Below are 24,534 nucleotides of genomic sequence, written 5' to 3'. Positions count from 1 at the left end.
CTAAAGATAAACAAAAAAGACCCTCAAGAAGCTTGAAATAACAAAAGTTGAAATTAAATTCTGCTGAATTATGTTTCATCTCTAATATTGACAAATATTGAAACATTTGGTAACACAGTGTGCTCTCTTCCTGATACAAGCCCATGTGAAAGGCAATTTGGCAAATATCTAGCAAAATTACAAAATTATACCCTTTGATCCAGCAAGATATTCTTGCAAAGGTACAAGTGACATATGTACAAAATTACTGGCTGTAATATGTTTATAATAGAAGTATAAAATAAGTGTGCATCAATATGAAGTTGGCTATGTTATGTTGTATGTGCACAATGTAATACTACATGAACTTAAAAATAGATTTCAACAAAACCTTTACATTATTGGCAGATGGAATTTAAGAAAATATAACGATTAGTTAGGTGCAGCCAACAATAAACTTCTACTTAGATCTACATATTCCAATGAGAATTCATTTTAAACATGTCACTAAATTTGAACACTGAAATAAATAGACTTTGAAAACAGCTCCTTAGTTACTGATTCACAAAGTGTTAAACCAAATTTTTCAAAAATAATAAAATCATGTTATTACAAAAATATTTTATTAATAATAATTTGACTATAGCAAAGAAATGTGCTGTTAATAAATTTTTAATGTTAATTTCACCTCTACATCATTAATTTTCAAATTTTAGTTTTGTGTATGTTGATAATTTACATAGCATATTAGTACAGAGGTACAGAAGTATGATTTATAATGTAATGTCCATCTAAAGAGGATACAAGCTTAACTTCCTTTATTAATGGAATTTGTGATAAAGTTTGTAGACTGTTGCCTTAAAGAAGAACTGTCACTTGGATGGGAGGCCTTGGCTAAGTTGTGTAGTGAGGAGGTTTGTTGAGGGGAAAAGAGAAAAAACAAGAGGTATTAAGCCCCAGAACACAGTTATCACCTGCTTCAGAACACAAGCATGCAGGATGATATAGCTTTTAGTCCCAAGAAGTAGAATTCTAGCATCTCTAGGTGGTGAGAAACAAAGGATTAAGAATTTTTCTTTCTCTGACATTCTAAAGAATAGTTCTTGAGCTAGGAAAGGATTACTTGCTCCTAGTGAGAATCAGACGTGGCTTCAGGGGATACAGGACGCTCACCTGAGCTGCCAGTCACCGACTGAGTAAGTGGAGCAGTGTTTCTTCTGCAGACTCACCCGAGAAATCGGCTTCTGGGGCAGGCACCGGGAATCTGCCTTTTCAGTAAGACCTGAATTACTCTTATGAAGCCACCTGTCCCTGAGAACCAGCAATGGCAGGTTCTTGAAGGATGTGGAACATGACGCTTGGGGTTATAAATGCTGTGGGTTTTCTTTTGACTTGTTTGAGATCAGTAAAATTCTAAGGCAGGATACGGAAACCCACTTTATTTGCATGCTCTGCATCTTTTTCTTTTCTTTTTTTTTTTTTTTTTTTAGACAGGGTCTCTCATTCTGCTGCCCAGGCTGGAGTGCAGTGTCACAATCATGGCTCATTATAACCTCAACCTCCCAGCCTCAAGTGATCCTTCCACCTCAGCCTCCCAAGTAGCTTCTAGGACCACAGGCGCACACCACCATGCCTGGCTAATTTTTGTATATTTTGTAGAGACAGGGTCTACCTTTGTTGGCCAGGCAGGTCTCAAACTCCTGGTTTCAAGCAATCTGCCTGCCTCAGCCTCCCAAAGTGCTTGGATTACAGGTATCACCCACTGTGCCTGGCCTTAGCTCTGCATCTTAAACTTCGTTTGTCTGTCCCTCACAGCTTAACACAATGCTGTACACCACGGACTGGCATGCTTTCTCTGAAAAGGGCCAGATAATAATATGTTAAGCTTTGTGGTCTATGCAGCCTCTAACACAATTACTCAACTCTGCCACTATAGTTGGAAATCAGCCACTAATGATATATTACCAAATGGGTGTAGCTATGTTTCAATCAAAGTTTACATACAAAAGTGGGCCTGGTTTGCCCACCCTTGCTATTCACGTTTGTAATGTACATACCCCTCATGCAATGCAGCTCCTTACCTTATTGCTTAGTCACCTTAAAGCCCCGCTTGTTACTTGGTGCGGTGGCCTTGCTGATGACTACTTAGCCCTGTTTTGGGCCTAGCCTTTCAATCCAGCCCCAGGGAGAGAAACTAATGACTGGAGAAGTTTCCAGGCAAGTGCAGAAAATGACACGGGATGAACATATGTATGAACATCAAGTTCAGGATCCCGAGCAGGTGTCAGAAATTTCACTTCACCCCATCCCAGCAAGGCTGCTGTATTTGGGGAAGACATTATTTCAAGAGGGGAGGAGATTGTGGAAAATCAGTAGGCAGCAGGAGACAGCGCCCTTGATCCTACTCCCATTTCAGATGATTCCGCGGGGGTCTCTTTATTGCCCCTCTGCTTCCCCAGGTGCTTTCCTCCTTTCGTGAGCCATCGTCCTCCATCCCTCTTGCTCCCCAGTCAGGCGCCAGACTTTTAGGAGGCCCCCAGAGCACTGGTGGTGAAGCCTAGCAAAGCAATGCATTTGCCATCTAAGATAAAACACTGCTACTTTGGGCTGAGCATGGTGGCTCACACGTTATCCCAGCACTTTGGGAGCCCAAGGTGGGCAGATCACGAGGTCAGGAGTTCGAGACCAGCCTGACCAACAATGTGAAACCTCATCTGTATTAAAAATACAAAAATTAGCCAGGCGAGGTGGCACACACCTGTAATCCCAGCTACTCAGGAGGCTGAGGCAGGAGAATCACTTGAACCTGGGAGGGAGAGTTTGCAGTGAGCCAAGATGGCACCACTGCATTCCAGCCTGGGTGACAGAGCAAGAGACTCCATCTCAAAAAAAAAAAAAAAAAAAGCACTGATACTTTGGAAGCAACACTCCCACATTTGGAACTGAACCAAGAAAGAAAATGAAAGAGTAGGTGCTTAATCTTCACCCTTCGATAAACCCTGAACAATAAATCTTAAAGTTTTCCACACAGGCATCATCTCTGGGTGAAATGGGGTGTCTGTTTCTACACATCCAGTTGACCCTTGAACAAATGTAGGGGTCAGGGACGCCAACACCTGCTCAGTTGAAAATCTGCACGTAACTTTTTACTCCCCAGAAACTTAATGGCTCCATAGCCTACTGCTGACTGGAAGCCTTATTGATAACATAAACAGCCAATAAACACGTATTTTGTATGTTCTATGTCTTCTATACTGGATTCTTACAATAAAGTAAGCTAGAGAAATGAAATGTTATTAAGAAAATCGTAAGGAAGAGAAGATATATTCACTATTTGTTAAGTGGAAGTGGATCATCGTAAAGGCCTTCATCCTGGTTGTCTTCACACTGAGCAGGCTGAGGCGGAGGAGGAGGAGGAGGGGTTGGTCTTGCTGTCTCAGGGGTGGCAGAGGCAGAAGAAAATTCAGGTATAAATGGACCCACGCAGTTCAAACCTATGTTGTTCAAGGGTCAGCAGTATAGGGAATGTTTCACCCTTGTATTCTATTCTTTATTCATAGAATTCAAATAGAAATCCTGAAAATGCCCCCTGTGGTTTTCACCTGGAGGGTTAATTTTTTTGTTTGCTTAACCCTGGGAACACAGCATTGACTTGAAAGTTACTGTATGGAAAAGCACTAAGGAAACAGCCTTCAGTCACATTCCTTCCCTGGACTGTAGAGTGGCCGGTTTTGCCTGATGGTGGCTCTGAATGACCAAAGTGACAGGCAGCATCTAGGCAGGGCTGTGCACAGTTACCACGGCTGGATTTCAAAGTTCCCGAATCAAGATCGTCTGACTCGGTCTCCTGCTCGTTGGCAGGTTCTGTCTCCAGCAGGCTTTGAGGATGAAGGCTGCGGGTATTCTGACCCTGATTGGCTGCCTGGTCACAGGCGCGGAGTCCAAAATCTACACGCGCTGCAAACTGGCAAAAATATTCTCAAGGGCTGGCCTGGACAACTACTGGGGCTTCAGCCTTGGAAACTGTGAGATTCTTTCTTTCCTCCTCTCTTTCTGTCCTTGACCTCCCCCTGAGATGTTAAAGTCCTGGCCACACTCCCCGCTGTGTCTTCCCAGCTAACGATGCTCTGCCCTCACCGCACCTGGGGGGGGGGGGGCTGCCAGCCTAACTGTGGCTCTCTGGGTCTCCTCTCCTTCCTCCCCGGCCCTCATTTCCTTATTCCTGGAGTCCTGCCCTTACAACACCAGCCAGGGAAGGGGAAAATAACGCCACCTCTGCTGGCATTATGGCGGGGGGGCGGGACCTGACTTTTGGTCTAGGTTAAGCTCAGTCCCTGACTAGGTGTGCAGCTTCAGGTGCGCCATCCCAGCCCCCAATGTGCCCCCGGTGTGCCCCCTGGGTGCATACCTGCCCCACTCCGCCCCAAGGAGTATTGGGAGGAAGCAGTCAGGTAACAGGGATAAGGAAACTCACCCTCAGACCAGGCTTACAGCAAACAATGCACTTCCTTTGGTGGCATTTCTGGCTTTGCCCCTCCAGGGATCTGCATGGCATATTACGAGAGTGGCTACAACACCACGGCCCAGAGGGTCCTGGATGACGGCAGCATCGACTACGGCATCTTCCAGATCAACAGCTTCACGTGGTGCAGACATGGAAAGCTGCAGGAGAACAACCACTGCCACGTCGCTTGCTCAGGTGAGGCTCTGACTTTCAGCGATGCCATCCTCAGGACTAGACGAGAAAGCCGACAGTGGGATCACCAACCACGTTTTGCTTTAACTAAAATTTGGAATTCAGGTTTGCAAATAGGTCGTTCCAGATTGGTAAATTATGCAACAGTTTCCAAGGTGACACTCAGGATCCTGCAGCTGACTTGTCCAAAGATGACTTATTCCTTGTAGGACAGTTTTATGAAGCCTTCCACTATAGCAGGGGGATGGACAGATGACCTTACTGCCCTTTCATATTAGAGATATTTGATGTCTGCAATAAGAAAAAGGAAGCTGCCTGCCGGCTGCTTTCCATAAGCAATTTGCTCAGAGGATGCCGTTTGTACTCCTTTGTGCAGAATAAGATGAATACACTTCACGTTTCTTTCTTCTCTTTTTCCTTTTCCTTTTTTTTGACAGTGTCTCACTCTGTTGCCTAGGCTGGAATGCAGTGATGTGATCACAGCCCATTGCAGTCTTGACCTCCAGGCCCCAAGCAATCCTCCCACCCCTGGGTAGCTAGAACTACAGGCACACACCCAGTTATTTTGTAATTTTTTTCGTATAGACAGAGTCTGGCTACGGAGTCTCGTTATGGGGTCCCACCTGGGCTGGTCTTGAACTCCTGGCCTAAGGAGATTCTCCTGCCTTGGCCTCTCAGAGTGCTAGAGTTATAGGTGTGGGCCACTATATTTAGCTAGCCACATGTCTTAAACATTAGAAATTAAACTAGAATTTACTTTCACGTCTTCTACTTTAGTCATTCCAGAAATACACATGAGCACAGCATTGAGGATAACAAAATACATCAGGCATGAATTCTGCTTTACCGAACTTTCATGTGACATGACAAGAAAAGAGAATATGTGCTTACATGAAGTTAAATCATGTAAGGGGCAGTGCACTGAGTGCCATGGGCTTCAGAGGAAAGCAATGGTATTAAGAAAACCATGGAGCTGGGCGTGGTGGCTCATCCCTGTAATCCCGGCTCTTTGGGAGGCCGAGGCAGGTGGATCACCTGAGATCAGGAGTTCAAGACCAGCCTGACCAACATGGTGAAACCCCGTCTCTACTAAATAATACAGAAATTAGCCGGGCATGGTGGTGGGCGCCTGTAATCCCAGCTACTCAGGACGCTGAAGCAGGAGAATTGCTTGAACTCGGGAGGTGGAGGTTGCAGTGAGCCGAGATTGCGCCATTGCACTCCAGCCTGGGTGACAGAGCAAGACTCATTCTCAAAAAAAAAAAAAAAGTCAAAGAAAAAAAGAAAATCATAGAAAATTCTGTAAACACAGTGATACTTTACCTGAGACTCAGAAGATAGGGAAGATTTGGGTAGAGATAGAGAAAAGTTATCCCAGGTCAGGGGAACAGCAAAAGCAAAGAGGTGCCTGGGGGAAGGTGTGGGGCATGAACGGAGAGTAGGGAGAGGCTTGTTTTTGTTTTTTCTGTAACAAAGTGACACGAAGAGGAATTCCAGGAAAGGCAGGTGGAGAGGCTAACGACCACCTGAGTGTGAAAAACCCAAGCTAAGAGGCTTTCACTGATTTCTGCCTGCAAGAGGAAACCAAGAGAGGTCAGTTAACTAAGCATTGCTTCAGCAACATCAGTCTGTAAGCAGGGTGTGGGATGGATTAAAGCTGACACCATTTAAGTGTCACTGCAGTTATTGAGCTAAGTGCCACAAAAAGACTGAATGATGGTCATGGTTGGTGACATGGAGAAGACTGATGCAAGAGATGCTGAACAGGCAGAGGGCAGAGCTCAGTCAAAGGCATCTTCTCTGTGCTCCCTCTAGAGTGTAAGTTCCTTGAGGGCAGAGAGTTCTGTTTCATTTGCTGATGTATCCTCAATGCCTAGAATGGTGCCTGGCCATTACAAGAGCTCAATAAATGTTTATTGAATAAAAGGAGAGAATGAGGAACAAGAGTGAAGTGAGAGAGTCATAAAATATTCTATTGCAAATTCTTTCAGAGCAGAAAATAAACTGTTTTAACTTCTCTTTGCCACATCCAGGAGTCTCCCCCTTATTGAAGGGGGATACCTCCCAAGACCCTCAGTCGATGCCTGAAACTGCAGATAATACCTAACCCTGTATATACTATGATTTTTCCTGTACGTAGATACCAATGACAAAGTGTAAGTTATAAATTAGGCACAGTAAGATGTTATCAACAATCAATAATGATAGGATAATTACAACAATACACTGTAATAAAAGTAGGTAAGCACCTTCTCTCTCACTCTCAAAATATGTTATATTAATAAAAATAACCAACCACTGCTGAGTGTAAATGAAAACTTGGAAACTGAAACTGCAGACAAGGGGGAGCTATTGTACAAGATAATCAGTATATGGGTTTGAATGTTTGAACGACTGAATAATATGTGAACTTACCTAGCATAGTGTCCCTACCCTAACATTGATAAAGAATGATCACTACCTCCTGAGATAGATCCCCCAATTGTTGGTCAGCCTTTAATTTAGAACATTCCTTTGTTAGGCCAAAATCTATCTTCTTCTAGCCTTCTATATCAATCCTAGTTTTTCCTTCTGGGTTTATTCAAAACAAGTTTGCTTTATGTTACACAAAAAAACTTATTAACTGTATGCAAATGATTTGTAAGTAATTCTCATCTCTGGTTTCTTATCTTCTGAGCTAAAACATTCAGTATATTCACTTTCCCATAGGCATGACTTTTGAACACTTCCCTGTCCCAGTCAATCTTATTAGCATTCCCTAAGAGCTCACCAATGGAGTTTTTCAGTTAAATATGAGGATTCAATGTGTGCATTTACCTCCCATGGTGGGCTGAGCCTCCAACTTCCAAATGTCCACTCTCTAATCTCTGAAATCTCTCACTCTGATACCTTACAAGGCAAAAGGAACTTTGCAGATGTGAGGAAGGATCTGAGCTCAGGCAGGGGAGATTATCCCGGACAATGTGGGTGGAGCCAATCTAATCTCATGAGTCTTTAAAAGCAGAGAATCTTGCCCAGCTGTGGTCAGAGAGAGCTCCAATGACAGAAAAAGAAAGAGAGATTCAAAGTGTGAGAGGGACTCGACTCATCATTGCTGGCTGAGAAGATGGAGTAAGGGGCCATGAGTCAAGGGGTGTGAGTGGTCCCTAGAAGCTTGGAATGGCCCTCAGGTGACAACCTGCAAGCAACAGGATCTCAGTTTGACACCCACAAGGAACTGAACTCTGCCCCAAGTGAGCAAGGAAGTGGATCTTCCCACATAGTCTCCAGAAAGGAAAACAGACTTGTCAGCACTGTGACTTCAGCCCTGTGAATCCCCTGGCACTCTTCCAGCCATCAGTACTGTAGGGAAATTTTGCAGTGTTTAAGCCACTAAGTTTGTGGTAACTTTTTAGGGCAGCAGTAGAAACCCAATACCCCTCTCTTCCCTCTTGGTGTCCTACTAAATTAATACTAAAGTGATTCGAGAATCAATAAGATAAAAAGACAAATCCACATATACAAGATAAGATAAATGGAAGAGGAAACAATACTAAAACACTTAGAAGCTGGAAAGCAGGAGGCAAGTGGTGACTAACTTAGTGATTAAAGAAATCTGAATCCTAAACCAGCAGTGAGAAAGTTGAGAAGCAAACATGGAACCAATAACAACAACAACAACAACAACAGCAAACAGCTCTGAAATCAGCAGCATTAGCTACTTCTGGAAGTTAGAATGAAGACAGATTACAAACAGGAAGATACATTTAAAGTTCCCTTAAGGAGTAGTTAGAACATCCAGTCCATTCCTGAGGCATTCACCTACTGACTGCCCCTCACTCACCCTGCCAGAATACTGGGACTTTTTCCTCTAGACAAGTAAAGTAGAAAACCTCTCAACTGAGAGACCTCAACAACCTTTGAGGGTGAGAGCTCCAGACCACAGACATGGGAGATTAAGTTATAGTTTCTATAGTTTCAACCACCTTCTCCACTCAGACCCCACAGTGATGGCAGCCAGGCCACACTCTCTAGATGAGAAGATTTTCTTCTTGGGATCTGGCCAAATTGAAAGGAAATAACTAATGATTCTGAGTGGGACTCTCCAGTGAACAAAACTGGTCAAACCTCCCTGCAGTGAGATCCACAGTTGAAAATCCCTACCTCTGAGCAAAGGGCTCTGCCAGCTTTTAGTGCCCCTCTCTTAAATAGTTGCAGAGAGCCAAGGATCACCAGACTTCAGAGAAGTGGCAGTGATATGAAAAAAATGAGGCAAAAACCAAACACATAAAACTTTTTGAAAGCAGAGTTTATGCAAGGAAATGAAACTTCAAATCCAGAAAACTATCATTAATATCTTCAGATAGATAAGAGAGGATCCTTGGACAAAACAAAGCAAGATGTCTTTTTTGAAAAAAGAGAAAGAAAAGAAAAAGGAAACATTCAGAGAACCAAATAAAGAGCCTTTGGAAATTAACAATATGATAACAGAAATGGAAAACTCAATAAAGTAGTAAGAAGATAACATTGAAGAAATCTCTCTAAAAGCAGAATGAAAAAAGAGGTTAGTGGGAAATAGGATAAATAAGAATGATAAAATAAATGGATATAAAAATATGTTTTACCAGGAGAGAAGAGAAACAATAGATAGGACACAACCTTTAAAAAACATTTCTAGAACTAAAGAGCATGTGATTTCAATTTGTAAGGTTCATCACATGACCAGTAGAGCAGTCACCCCTTGCCTATAGTTTTGCTTTCCATAGTTTCAGTTACTCATGGTCAACTGTGACTCAAAAGTATTAAATGGAAAATTCCAAAAATAATTCATAATTTTTAAATCGCATACCATTCTGAATAGTGTGATGAAATCTTGCACCATTCTGCCTTGTCTCATACTAGATATAAATTATTTCTTTGTCCAGCATATCCGCACTGTACACACTATGTGCCCATTAGTTACTTAGTAGCTGTCTCAGTTATCTGGCTTAAAAAACATAGTATATATAGAATTTGGTACCATTCATCATTTCAGAAATCTGCTGGGAGTCTTGGAATGTATCCCCCTTGGATAAAGAGAAACTACTGTACAATTGATTATTGTACACTCACACTCAGGAATATCCTTATGCAATTTCAGAACACTATAGAAAAACAGAATATGCAACAGGCTTCCATTTGAAAAAAAGTTCCATACAAAAAAAATCAAGCATCAGAGTGACATCAGACTTCTCAACCACAACACTGGAAGCTAGAAGAAAATGGAAAAAGTCTTCAAAATTCTGAGGGAAAACCATTTCCAATATAAAGTTCTGTGCTACCAAATGATCAATACATTTTCAGCATATAATGAGTACATTTTCAGAGAACCAAGTTGTTAATTTTTTTACCTCCTGTATCATAAAGAATCCTGGCTGGAAGACAGAACAAACACAAACTGAGTAATTGGAGGAGAATATTAATAAAGACTTACTTACAAAAATCTGATCAAATCATAGAAAAAACACAGCAATAATGAAGTAAGGGATTAGAATCACAGGCTATTATCACTCCCTTCTCCAATGAGGACTGGAAAGAGAACTATGACCATCACCAAGGTACAAAGGATCTGCAGGGAGAGGACAACCTTCTGGGATCTGAGACCTTCTTTCAAGGGATGTGACTTGTGCTGAGTGACCTCACAGAAAGAAAGCTGGAAGATATTATATGTATATCCCAACCTCAGTGTCCTTCCTCTGTCCCTTCCCTGCTGATGCCTACTCTTATTTAAACCCCTTCAGAAGTCAGAGGACATGGGAGACCATTGACGGCAACTGTGTGCATCAACCTCTCAGTGCACAGAGCAGGATAGAGAAGGGTAGAGAGTGGATCCGTCAGGGCAAAGATGACATATTCAGCTCATCTCCCATGCACCATCTCTCACAAAACTATAGGAAAACATGCTGCACCAAAAGGATAAACTAAAACAATAAAGAGGAAGACATGGTTCAGGAAACAAGGAACTCAATAAGAGAGAAAGGCAAGAGGAATGCCCAGCCTGATTGTGAAGGATGATCCCAGGATGAGCTTTTATTATAGATTTCTAGTTACACCTCAATCCTCATTACGGTCAGAGAATATGGTCTATATCAGCAGCCCCCAACGTTTTTGGCACCAGGGACCAGTTTGCAGAAGACAAATTTTCCATGAACCAGAGGGAGGAGGTTGGTTTCAGGATGATTCAAGCACATTACATTTATTGTCCACTTTATTTCTATTATCATTACATTGTAATATATAAGAAATAACTATACAACTCACCATAATGTACAATCTTTGGGAGCCCTAAGCTTATTTTCCTGCAACTGGACAGTCCTATCTGGGGATGATGAAAGACAGTGGCAGATCATCAGGCATTAGGTTCTCATAAGGACCGTGCAACCTAGATCCCTCACATGCTCACTTCACAATAGGGTTCACACACCTATGAGAATCTAATGTGACCACTGATCCAACAGGAGGTTGGATCACAAGAAGCTCAGGTGGTAATGCAACCAATGGTAAGTGGCTGTAAATACAGATGAAGCTTAGCTCACTTGCCTGCCGCTCACTTCCTGCTGTGCAACTCGGTTCCTAACAGACAATGGACTGGTATCCATCTGTGGTTCGGGGCTTGGGGATCCCTGGTCTATATGGTTTCAAACCTCTAATATGTCTTTAACCTTGTTTTACAGCACTGCAAATGTGTCTTATGGTGAATGTGCATTTGAAAAAAAAATGTTTATTTTATATTTGGTGGGTAAATGTTCTATAAATGACTGTTATTTCCTTTCTGACTTTCTTACTTAGAACTTATTAGATAGGTCTTACTAGAACTATCATATAGTGAGAGATACATATTGAAATTTGCAATTATCATTTTAGTTTTGTCTATTTCTCCTTTCAGTCTTGTCCATTTTTGAAGCTTTGTTATTAGGCACATATTCATTGAGGACTGTTATGTCTTCGTGGCAAATTGACCATTTTGTCACTGGAGTCCATGTTTCTCCTTAACTCTGGTACTATTTCTCATCCAGAAATCTACTTTATCTGATAGCAATATAAGCCACTCTCACTTTCTTTGGGGAAGTCTTTGCATAATATCTTTCTTTTCATCCTTTTACTTTTAACCCATCTGTGTCTTTATATTTAAAGTGAATTTCTTATAGATAGCATATAGTTATGTGTTGCTTTTATATCCATTCTGGTAATTACTGCTTTTCAGTAGGAGTGATTAAACCATAGGTCAGCAAATATTTGCTTAAAGGACCAAATGGGAAATATTTTAGGCTTTTCAGGCCGTATGGTTTTGATTGCAACTACTCAACCATGACAGAGTGTGAACACAGCCATAGAAAGTATGTAAATGAATGGGACTGGCTGTGTTCCATTAAGGCTTTATTTACAGAAACAGGAGGCTGGCCTGTGGGACATACTTTGTGGAACCTTGATTAGATCATTTACATTTACATTTACATTTAATGTGATTATTGATATGGTTAGTTTTAAATCCCATCTTGCTATTCTGTTTTCTGTTTATGGCATCTATTCTTGGTTCCATTTTTTCTGCCTTCTTTTGATTTTTCAAAAAACATTTTTTATTATTCTCTTTCATTTCCTCCATTGGTTTGTTAGCTATATCTCTATTTTGTTTTTAGTAGTTACTCTAGGGTTTCCAATAGGCATCATTATCTTATTACATTCCATCCTCAAATAACACACCACTTCATATAGAACATATGAGTTTCTTAACAGTATTCATTCCATCCTTTGTGCCATGCTGTCATGCATTTTTCTTCTATATTTATATACCTCACAATCCATTTATACTATCTTTGCTTTAAACAACTGTCTTTTAAATAAATTTGTAAATGATGAAAAAGATTCTATAATATTTATTATATATTTACTATTTCCAACACTCTTCATTCCTTTGGTGGATTTATTTGGGGAAGTAGTTAATTGATATCACTTTCTTTCAGCTGAAAGACCTTTCTTTAACTTCTTTTTGGTTTTGGTTTTGGTGTTTTTAGACTAGAGGTCTACTAGCAAGCATTCTCTCTGCTTTTGTTTGTCTGAAAATATCTCCATTTTATTTTGATTTTGAGGAACATTTACTTTACATATAAAATTCTGGGGTGACAGTTGTTCTCCTCTCAGGTTGTTGCTGTTTTGAGACAGGGTCTTGCTCTGTTGTCCAGGCTGGAGTGCAGTAGCATGATCACAGTTCACTGCAGCCTTGACTTTCTGGGCTCAAGCAATCCTCCCACCTTAGCCTCCTGAGTAGCTGGGACCACAGGAACATGCCACTATGCCTGGTTGATTTTTATTTTATTTTTTGTAGAGATGGGTGATATAGTTTGACTGTGTTCCCACCCAAATCTCATCTTCAATTGTAACTCCCATAATTCCCATGTGTTGTGGGAGGAACCCAGTGGGAGGTGATTGAATTATGGGGGTGGGTCTTTCCTGCACTGTTCTCTTGATAGTGAATGAGTCTCACAAGATCTGATGGTTTTAAAAACAGGTGTTCCCCTGCACAAGCTCTCTTTTTGCCTGCTGCCATCTATGTAAGACATGACTTGCTCCTCCTTGCCTACTGCCACAATTGTAAGGCCTCCCCAGCCATGTGGAACTGTAAGTCCATTAAACCTCTTTCTTTTGTAAATTGGCCAGTGTCAGGTATGTCTTTATCAGCAGCATGAAAACGGACTAATACACAGGGTCTTGCCATGTTTCCCAGGCTGGTCTCAGATTCCTGGGCTCATCCTCAGCCTCCCAAAGCACTGGGATTACAGCTGTGAGTCATCACGCTCAGCTTCAAATTGTTAAAGATATTCCATTGCCTTCTGGCTTGCCTTCCTTGTGTATGATGAGAAACCAATGATCTTCTTATCTTTGTCCCCTGTATGTAATATGTCTTTTTTCTCTAGGAATTTTTAAGATTTTCTCTCTGTCACTCATTTTCAGCAATTTGATTATGTGTGATATTTGTGTTTATCTTACTTGGTATTCATTAACATTTTGTATACCTGAATTTATAATTTTCATTACATTTGAAAACATTTCAGTCATTCTTTCTTCTAATACTCTTCTCCTTCAAGGATTCTAATGGCACATATGTTAGATTGCTGATGCTGTCCCATTTGTCACCATGGCTCTTCATGTTTTTAGCCTTTTTCCCTCCTTGTGTTTTATTTTCAGTAGTTTCCATTGTTATGTCTTCAAGTTCACTGTTACTTTTTTTTTTTTTTTAATGCTAATCTATTAAGCTTCTTGATTGGATGTTTCTTTTCAGATACTGTGTTTTTCATTTGGTGTTAGGCAAACTTTCGTGTCTTTCATTTCATTTTATTCGTGTTTTTCTTGAAGTCTTCAATGTATGTAAACATGTTTATAAGAAGTGATTTAAAATTCTTATCTGCTATGGAATCAACTGTCATTTCTGGGTCTTGCCCTTGATTGATCTTTCTCCTAGTATGTGTCACATTTCCCTGCCTCTGCACAAAGACTTATTTTTTATTGAATACATACAGTGTATGTGTTGATGGCTGTTGTGAGTCTTCGAGTATTGTCTTCTTAGTTTAAAATAATTTCTTTTTTTTTTTTTTTTTGAGACGGACCCAGGCTGGAGTGCAGTGGCCGGATCTCAGCTCACTGCAAGCTCCGCCTCCCGGGTTCACGCCATTCTCCTGCCTCAGCCTCCCGAGTAGTTGGGACTACAGGCGCCCGCCACCGCGCCCGGCTAGTTTTTTGTATTTTTTAGTAGAGACGGGGTTTCACCGTGTTCGCCAGGATGGTCTCGATCTCCTGACCTCGTGATCCGCCCGTCTCGGCCTCCCAAAGTGCTGGGATTACAGGCTTGAGCCACCGCGCCCGGCCAGTTTAAAATAATTTCAACAAGAGACACAGGAGATGTAGCATAGACTAATTTATTGAAAAAGAAAAAGAATATTTTGAAAGTTAGGTGCAGAATGGACAGTATATCATGAGAGAAACTTCAGGGCAGGCTGCTCATAAGGATGAGACAGCAAAGGCCAGTGCGAGGGATGCTCCCTTTATGGGAGTCTTCCATGATTATTCATAAACAGGTGGAAAGAGGTGTTGCTAATAAGCATGTTCTGAGCGTACCTCTTGGTGCATTTGCGTAGCAGCTGTACATGGTTGTTCATATGTTGCATGTGTCATTAGCATCTTAAATCTCCACTCAGGAGTGTGTTTTTTATTATTATAATGAGCAAAGGGTCAGTCTGAGGACAGGTAAAGTCAAAATGCGCATGTTCCCTAGGGAAATTCCCTTCTGGAGACAGCTTTGTTTGAATGAGCTGGCCTACAGTGGGAATGCTGAGGCTTACCATGTTGACTGGACAATCACCACAGTTGCCATTCCCGAGGACATGGTTGCTTCCTTGCCTACCTATCCCACCTCATATGCAACATTGTTGAGTGTCTAGATTATACTGCCTTCTTTTAAGGAGTGTTGAATTTCTTTTGCCAACCAGTTAAGTTTACTCTGATCGGCTTAACCCTTTTAAGACTTGTTCTTGGCCGGGCGCGGTGGCTCAAGCCTGTAATCCCAGCACTTTGGGAGGCCGAGACGGGCGGATCACGAGGTCAGGAGATCGAGACCATCCTGGCTAACACGGTGAAACCCTGTCTCTACTAAAAAATACAAAAAAACTAGCCGGGTGAGGTGGCGGGCGCCTGTAGTCCCAGCTACTCAGGAGGCTGAGGCAGGAGAATGGCGTGAACCCGGGAGGCGGAGCTTGCAGTGAGCTGAGATCCGGCCACAGCACTCCAGCCTGGGTGACAGAGCGAGACTCCGTCTCAAAAAAAAAAAAAAAAAAAAAAAAGACTTGTTCTTAAACTTTGTTAGTGAAGTTCTGGAGTAGTCTTTACGGTAGGGCTAGTTTAGTCCCACTTCCAAGGCATGACTACGCATCCAGTGTCTCTTTTGAATGTGCTGAGGATTCAGCAAGGTCTGTTCCCTCGGCTAGTCAGAAATCAAATGTCTTCCAGCCCCGAGTGAGGTCTGTAATTGTCCCGCTCCCGGGGGTAGTTCTCTGCCTAGCCCTGTGGAATTTTGCCTATGCATACCCAGTTTGGCCTTCAGTCAACGACTGGGTGGAATCCCTTTGCAGATTTCTGCTGCTCTTCTTCTGGGTAGCTCCTGCCTCCCAGGTATTCTTCACAAAATCTGAGCTGCCTTGGCGTCTGATGTCTGTCTCCTCCTCTGAGATGGCCATCCCCTGCCTGGTTCTACCTCCCTGGTCTGCAGAGCTCCTCTGGGCAGAAAGTCATGGCAATCACAGGGTTCACTGTGTTTTTCTCTCTCTCAAAGACCATGATCCTGCATTGCCAGTTGTCCAATGTCTGAAAACAATTTTTCATCTATTTTGTCTAGTTTTCTAGTTGTTTACAGTGGGAAGATAAATCTGTGACTCCATCATGGTCATGTTTGACTTTAAATGCAGATTACTAATTTAATATTGTTCAGTTTCATTCCAATTAAGGAAGTCTGGGGGAGGGGTCTATCTGCAAGACAATCTTAGATTCTAAGAAATTAAAGTGTTGGATGGTTCACGGTCAGAGGTAAAAGGACACTCATATCTGTTTTCTTATCGTGAAGAGCATGGGATTTTCGGGGATAGCCTTAAAATAGAAAGCAAGATGTTGGTTTTATATACTAACCGCCCTCCATGGCACGCCTCCCTTAGCCTCAGGCCAGAGAGGCTTTCATTAGAACAATGTCATTCTGTCCCACATATTATAGAAGTAGGTATATTTGTCATGGGAACCTGAAAAAAAGTGAGCATTAGGGTATGTTTACAAAGTACGTGACATTATATGCGTATACAGTATAGATACACTTCATGCTCATTTTCTTCTTCTTTTTTTCTTTTAATAGAGACAAGGTCTTGCCATGTTGCCCAAGCTGGTCTCGAACTCCTGGGCTCAAGCAATCCTCCCATCTTGACCTCCCAAAGTGTTGGGATTACAGGCGTGAACTGCTGCACCCAGCCCATGCCCATGTTCTGAAGCTAGACAATCTCCTCACTCTAATTCGAAATTGTGTCCCTAAAATTCCTGCCTACTTTCCCCAAACTATTTGGACAGAAAATTGATGCTATATTCGTATATACAAAGCACACATAAGCACACACATTCATATACCTACACATATACATATACACAGTATACAAAATGCCTGATGTGATGACAGTATTTTCCCCAACAGCACAGATGTCATTAAAATAAGAACATTTGAGGAAAAAAAAGGTTACTGACTTTCTATCTAGTCTAGTGCACTTATATTAATCTTATTTCTCATCGCCCTGGTATCTGAATTGGCCTTCGTCACCTCACGGGGGAAAGAGATGAACATCGAGGGCGTGGTGGCTGCTGGATTTCACTTGGGAGGCAGGAGGATGCTGAGGAGCGACAGAGATACTTAGAAGTAGAACTAACAAAACTGAAAATAGGACTGAAGCTCTTTTTGTGTAGATTGTTGCTGTTTTCTGTTGGATGTGAAAGAATAAACGATTCTTTGCTGTTCAACATAACCCTTTCTTTATTCATGTTTGACTGGACAGAATTGTCTATTTAAAGTAAATTGAGCAGAAACAATTATTGGCACGAGTCCTCATTTAAAAAGGGCCATCTTAACTCATTTCTGCCCCTCTGCTGCCCTTCTGTGGCTATTTCTTGTAACGACACCTCAGTGCTCAGGGCTGGGGGTCGGGAGCGAGCTCTTGATTTCCCAGCCCCTACTTTCCCTAACGTATTTTCTTAAGCAAATTCAGTCAAGTCCAACTTTCAAAACATCCCAGTTGTGCAACAAAATGCTCTAACAAAACAGAAGGCTACAAACAGCTGTACTCGGTGTCCCCTTCCTGGTCCTGCATGGCCCGACCCTCCCAGAAATCCTTACGGGGCATTGCCACAAACTGCCCTGCCCCCAGCACAAAATGTGCTCTTTCTGTACATGCCTGGGATGACCTCCAATCCCAGAATAATACAATGTGATCTGCTTCCTCCTCACTATGTATTATATAATCTGTGTCCCTCCAACCTCTAGAGACAGCCCCGAACCCACATCTCCCAGAAAATATGCTAGACCACTTCCAAACACAAACCACAGGGCCTCAGCATTTATCAAGCGTTTACGCACCCGAAATAAAGTGTCTCTAAGTAATCTGAACATGTATCAGGTACCAAATGCTTAAATTGGATAACCTCATAGATAATTACATGAAAAATTAATAAAGTATATTTTAATTATCAACTTTATTAACATGTAGTGTTTTATGAGCAAGAATCTTTGCTTAAGTGGCCTCTGTTGGAAGAAGAGATCAGAGGAACAGAATTTAAGCCCTCTATCAGAATACAGGCTCATTATCTGGGTGTGTGACCTCGGTTTATGGGGATCAAATGGTACCCACAGAAATGGTTCTTCAGAGGACTGATGGAGATTTTGCGTGAAGAGATTTAACATGTGCCTGACATACAGTAAGATTTCTATAAAGTGTAAACTAGTAGTAATAGGTACTATTATCCGAAATATTTATATCTTGAGAAAATAGGCAAGAGACTTTTATAAGCTGATACAGCTTTCGTTTTCACTGTAGAACTGTAAACCAGATGCTAGCGAATTTGCATATGTTGTTTCAATTGCTATCTCTTACAGATGATATATTTTGTTAGTTTTTCTCCTGGTTAATAGAATTTTGTTTTAAATAAAAATTAAGTCACATTCAGAATAAACTTGCTTAAAAGAAATCTGTCACTACCTTTATATTCTAGTTAAGCCGAACTGAGAAAGCCACAAAATTAGCAACTCGGGGAAATAGCATGCTCGAGGGAAAATTCCACTTTCAACAGAGTTAACAAAATAATCTGGTATTACAATGCTCTATTGAAATGCAACATTTTATACTAACATTTTTTTTTTAATTGTTTTTTTCTGGTATCAAAAATAGTGCATTTCTACTGTAAACAAATTTTAGAAAATACGCAGCTAAGACTTAAGAGCATAGGTGATCTCACAGTTAAGAGCCAATCCTTTTTAAAGTATTAGTGAACTAACGACTATCTTTTTTTCCTAAACCAGTGCTGTCTAATAGAACTTTCCATGATGACGAAAATGTCTTCCATCTGTGCTGTCAAACATGAGAACCACTAGCCATGGGTGGCTATAAAGTATCTGAAATGTAGCTAGAACAAATAAGGAACTAAAGTTTTAATTATGTTTGATGTTAATTAATTAAAATGCATAGTTTTTAATTTTCCCAGCTTTAGTGAGGTATAATTGACAAATCAAAATAGTATGTATATAAAGTAAATAACATGATAATTTGATTTTTGTATATATTGTGAAATGATTATTACAATCAAGTTTAACAAATCCATCACCTCACATAGTTACCACGTGTGTGTGTGTGTGTGTATGTGTGTGTGTGTGTGTGTGTGAGAGAGAGAGACACTCTGGCTTTGTCACCCAGCCTAGAGTGCGGTGATGCAATCTCAACTTTTGCCTCCCAGATTCAAGGAATTCTCCTGCCTCTGCCTCCTGAGTAGCTGAGAATACAGGTGTGCGCCACCACACCTGGCTAATTTTTGTATTTTTAGTAGAGACGGGCTTCACCATGCTGGCCAGGTTGGTCTCAAACTCCTGACCTCAAGTGAACCACCCTCCTCGGCCTCCCAAAGTGCTAGGATTATAGACATGAGCCACCGTGCCTAGCTACTCTCAGCAAATTTCAAGTAAGCAGTACCGTATAATTAACTATGGTCACCATATTGTACATTAGATCCCCAAACCATCCTCACCTTATAACTGAAAGTTTGGACCCTTCCATCAGCATCTCCCCATTTTCCTCACCAGCCACTGCTCTACTCTCTGCTTTTATGAGTTCAACTTTCATAGATTTTGTGTATGAGTGAAATCATGTGGTATTTGTCTTTCTGGGTCTTCCTTCCTTCACTGAGCACGATGTCCTTCAGTTCATTTATACTGCTTCAAATGTCAGCATTTCCTTCTTTTCCATGACTGAATAATATTCCACTCTCTATATAAACATATTTTTATTCATTCATCTGTCAACAAATATAATTTAAATGTAAATTGTCACATGTAAGTAATGCCTGCCATATTGGCATTGGCCAATACAGCTCTCAATGGATATATTTATGATATTGGGAACTTAACATTGCATTGGGAGCATTTCCCCCATGTTATAAAACATCCTGGGAAAACATGATTTAAACGGCTCTTTATTTTATTAAATGAAGGTATTATGATTAATTTGAATATCACTGATTATGAGGCAATTAGATTTTTTCATTTTAACTCTTGTAAATAAAGCTATAGTAAACCACTTTGTAAAGAAATATTTATCTAGCATTATGACTGTTTCCTTAGGATAGATCTAGAGAGAGAAATTATTAGGTAAAAGGATAAAAAGCTCTTTAAGGCTCTAAACACATGCTGCTATGTTGGTTTCCTGAGATGTTGAATCCATTATACTCCCACCAGCAAGCATCCAGAGAACTTGCCTCTCTGTGCCCTTGTCAATATCAAGCATTACCCAATTCTCAAAAAAAAAAAAAAAAAAAAAATTTTGTGTAATTGACAAGCAGAAATGAGATCAAGTGGGTTGAGTATTTTTGTCCTTGGTTGGTGGTTGTGGTGGTCATGGAGATGAGCCTTCCAGAGGGAAGACACGCCGTCCCTGCTGCAGTTATGTGATGAGCAGACAGGACCTGCCACCTGCTTCAGGATCGGCCTCAGGTGCAGGTTGTTCCCTTCCGGGGTGGCCCACGCCCAGTGACGTGTGAGGCAGAGGCATGCAGACCTGGCATGTGGGCCCGTCTTTGGCCACTCCGATGGGCAGTACTCACTCGGGAGCTCATGGCTGGGTTGCCCGAGGAATTGCTGGGTCTGCATCACAAATGGACATCTCCGTCTGCCCATCCTGCTTCCCCCGCATCCCATTCCTTGCATAGGTGTGGATCCCTGAGGAATATCTAGCACCCCAAGCCCATCGCAGTATCTGTTGCTGGAGACCCAAATTGCAACAGAAATGATGGACTTTTAAAATTTATTTGCGTTTTTCTGTCATGTTTGTGTTGAGAAGGATTCTGAGGCCACTTTTCAGGCAAGCAGGAAAGAATGCAGATATCAAATAATACATTTCAATCAAAAGATATGTTATGTCTGAAGCAATAGAAAATGTAATAAATGGCCGGGCACAGTGCTGGCTGTAATCCCAGCACTTTGGGAGCCAAGGCAGGAGGATCACTTGAGCCCCAGAGTTCAAGACCAGCCTGGCCAACATAGTGAAACTTTCTCTCTATAAAAAATACAAATAATAAAAATGGCTGGGCATGGTGGCACATGCCTGTAGTCCCAGCTACTTGAGAGGCTAAGGTGGGAGGATCACTTAAGCTCAGGAGGTTGAGACTGCAGTGAGCTATAATCGTGCCACTGCACTCCAGCCTAAGTGACAGAGTGAGATCCTGTTTCAAAAAAAAAAAAAAAGAAAAGCAATAAAGATAGAGATAGATGTGTTTGACTTAAAACTTTCTGCATATGAAAAACACCTTAGGCCGGGTGCCGTGGCTCACGCCTGTAATCCCAGCACTTTGGGAGGCCGAGGTGGGTGGATCACTTGATGTCAGAGTTCGAGACCAGCCTGGCCAACATGGTGAAACCCCATCTCCAGTAAAAATACAAAAATTAGCCCAGCATGGTGGCACACACCTGTAATTCCAGCTATTGGGGAGTCTATGGCAGGAGAATTGCTTGAAGCCAGGTGGCGGAGGCTGCAGTGAGCCAAGACCGTGCCACTACACTCCAGCCTGGGTAACAGAATAAGACTCTGTCTCAAAAAAAAAAAAAAAAAAAAAAATCCCTGGATAAAAAAATTTTAAGGCACAAATTGAAATGATAATATACAAAAGTTTAATATTTACCTTTAAAGAGATCTTATATGTCAAACTAACCCAAATAGAGAAAACACTGTGCTATGCTGTCTTATGTGCCATTTTTTTTTTTTTTTTCCTGAAGACAGAGTCTCACTCTGTTGCCCAGGCTGGAGTGCAGTGGTGTGAACACGACTCACTGCAGCTTCAACCTCCTGGGCTCAGGTGAGCCTCACACTTCAGACTCCCAAGTAGTTGGGACTAGAGGTGTGCACCATCACACCTGGCTAATTTTTTACTTTTTGTAGAGATGGGATCTTGCTATGTTACCCAGGCTGGACTCAAACTCCTGGCCTCAAGTGATCCTCCTACCTTGGCCTCCCAAAGTGCTGGGATTGCAGGTCTGAGCCACCACATTTGACTTGCACGTATTTCTTTAGGACATAAAAAACATTCTTGCATGGCATCTTCTCTAAACACATTTCTAAAAAGCCTTCAGGATCGGGCTCTTCCTCTGAAACTTCAGGTAGTGCAAGATGAAAGTGGTCTTAAAACAACAAAAAAAGTTCTTTTTGAAGAAGTTTAACAAAAATGAGATTGTGGCTTTGCAGGCAAAATCATAGTTCTTCCAACCCTCTTGATCCAAAAAGACTGAGAAAAGTGAAGTAAAGTTGAGTTGAGGTCCCTCTCCAACAACAAAGTCTCACCAAACCCTGATGTCTTCTGTCTTTTACAGCCTTGATCACTGATGACCTCACAGATGCAATTATCTGTGCCAGGAAAATTGTTAAAGAGACACAGGGAATGAACTATTGGTAAGAGTGTTTCCTTGGGAGACTTGGGCTGTCATGGGCAAAACCTAGTGTGTGTATTTATCACAGTTATCGTGGAATTGACAAACTCACCTCCACAGGGTGGTCCAACCAATGGAATGAGACCTTGTATAAATTCTCCTCCATTGGTGTGCAGATGGGCAGTGAACATGGTAGTACAGAGAAGGGGAGAGGAGAGATGGGATTGGGTTAAGATAATTTGCAATTGCTTTTCATATGAACATATTCCAAACAATGGAGAAAGGTATGTTCTAAAGTGACTTGGAAAGGGTCAGTTGAGTCAATTCAACAGAGGAAAAAAAAAAAAAAGCTTGAGTTTGCTCTAGATTTGGATAAGATTTTGAAGGTTACAGCAACATTTTGCAGGGAAAGAGAATGAGCAGCAGCAAGAGGAAAGTGAGCAGGTCTCTGTCATGGTAAATCAGCAGAAAGTGTCCCCAGGATTGAGTCTTGGACTTTGCATTCCCTGCTGCTGTGTCCTATGGAACATTGCCAGCCGGCCACCCACTCAGAGAACCCGAATTTTCAGAGATGTGGGTATGTAATGAAATGACCCATCCTTACAAAAGTCGATTGCTTGTTGCTGAAGCTAACAATGGCTAGGAGAAAACCAGGAAAGTCTGAACAAGGCAAAATGACAGCACCCTTGAATCTCAGAAGCAAATGAAACCCAACTCAGGGTTCCGCTGGTGATTTTGGTTAATTTCTGTAGACTTTGAAACTAACACGATTTGGATTGTCATGCTTCTTTTTGCTGCTCCTGCTTCCCTCTCGTCCTCAGGCAAGGCTGGAAGAAACACTGTGAGGGCAGAGACCTGTCTGACTGGAAAAAAGGCTGTGAGGTTTCCTAAACTGGAACTGGACCCAGGATACTTTGCAGCGATGCCCTAGGATTTGCAGTGAATGTCCAAATGCCTGTGTCATTTTGTCCCATTTCCTCCCAATATTCCTTCTCAAACTTGGAGAGGGAAACTTAAGCTATACTTTTAAGAAAATAAATATTTCCATTTAAATGTCTTCACCCTGTCTCAGTTTCAATGATGTCATAATAGCATGGTGTTAAGACTTGAAAAATCACCTCCACAATGCTCTAGCCCTGGAAGAAACAAACTTCTTCATTGTAGGGAGTCCTGGTTTCTGTGGTCCTGAAACTGCTGCTCATTCAAAAATAAGACTCCCTCATCTTCAGGGCCATTCTCAGAAACAGGACACATGCAGAAGGGTGAGGTTAGGAGCTAGGAGCACCTGAGGAGCCAAATTCCCTTAAAAGTACCCCAGAAGGACCGTCTATGCATGCATACCCACAAGCCTAGACACCATTTATCTACCTACACGCACGCAAGAGACATGGAGAGATAGGGCAACTGAGATTCACGGTTTGATGACTGAAATTCTCATAAAGGTTCTCAGCTGTATTTTCTGTATTTTGTATTCTGCATTTTTCAAGCTTTTCCTGATACATTTTGCTATTAAAGAAAAACATCACCAGGCACGGTGGCTCACATGTGTAATCCCAGCACTTTGGGAGGTCAAGGTGGGTGGATTACTTGAGGTCAGAAGTTTGTGACCAGCCTGTCCAACATGGAGAAACCCCGTCTCTACTGAAAATACAAAAATTAGTCAGGCGTGGTAGTGCGCGCCTGTAATGCCAGCTACTGGGGAGGCTGAGGTGGGAGGTGGAGGTTACAGTGAGCCAAGATCGTGCAGCTGCACTCCAGCCTGGGTGACAGAGCAAGACCCTGTTAAGAAAGGGAAGGGGAAGGGGATTTTTTTTTCCAGAGAAAAAAATAAGACCCCCACCCAGGCACAGTGGCTCACGCTTGTAATCCCAACAATTTGGGAAGCCAAGGTAGGAGGATTGCTTAAGGCCAGGAGTTCAAGGCAAGTCTGGGCAACATAGCAAGACCCTATCTCTACAGCAATTTTTTTTTTTAGTTGCAGCTTTTATGCCCAGATCCTGCTGGAAATTCTAATGGGTCCAAATAGATAAAATTGTAGCTTTTACCCCCAACATCCAGAGAGTACCCCATGTTATTCCAACTTCTACTTAAATCAAGTTTGTCAAACCCACAGCCTATGGGTCGCATGTGGCCCAGGATGGCTTTG

The 24,534-nt window shown here is 41.8% G+C and overlaps 1 protein-coding gene across 3 annotated transcripts; it reads left to right on the top strand.

Annotated features, from left to right (window-relative positions):
• The first annotated feature begins 1,086 nt into the window (after nt 1-1,086).
• LOC105479961 (lysozyme like 1) lies at nt 1,087-23,445 on the top strand. Of its 3 annotated transcripts, none has more exons than XM_011738334.2 (5): nt 1,087-1,175; nt 3,841-4,004; nt 4,520-4,678; nt 22,332-22,410; nt 23,210-23,445. In XM_011738334.2, exons 2-5 carry the CDS (start codon nt 3,866-3,868, stop codon nt 23,277-23,279), a joined length of 447 nt encoding a protein of 148 aa, XP_011736636.1. In that variant the 5' UTR covers nt 1,087-1,175; nt 3,841-3,865; the 3' UTR covers nt 23,280-23,445. The 3 variants fall into 3 exon arrangements, with proteins under 3 accessions (XP_011736636.1, XP_011736635.2, XP_011736637.1); XM_011738335.3 differs by having other exon boundaries at nt 1,090-1,254; XM_011738333.2 differs by lacking the exons at nt 22,332-22,410; nt 23,210-23,445 and adding an exon at nt 17,048-17,142.
• Nucleotides 23,446-24,534: the final 1,089 nt, after the last annotated feature.

The sequence above is a fragment of the Macaca nemestrina genome, chromosome 9 (assembly GCF_043159975.1).
Source record: "Macaca nemestrina isolate mMacNem1 chromosome 9, mMacNem.hap1, whole genome shotgun sequence".
NCBI classification, from domain to species: Eukaryota; Metazoa; Chordata; class Mammalia; order Primates; family Cercopithecidae; genus Macaca; species Macaca nemestrina.
This window is presented reverse-complemented; position numbering and strand designations above follow the sequence as displayed.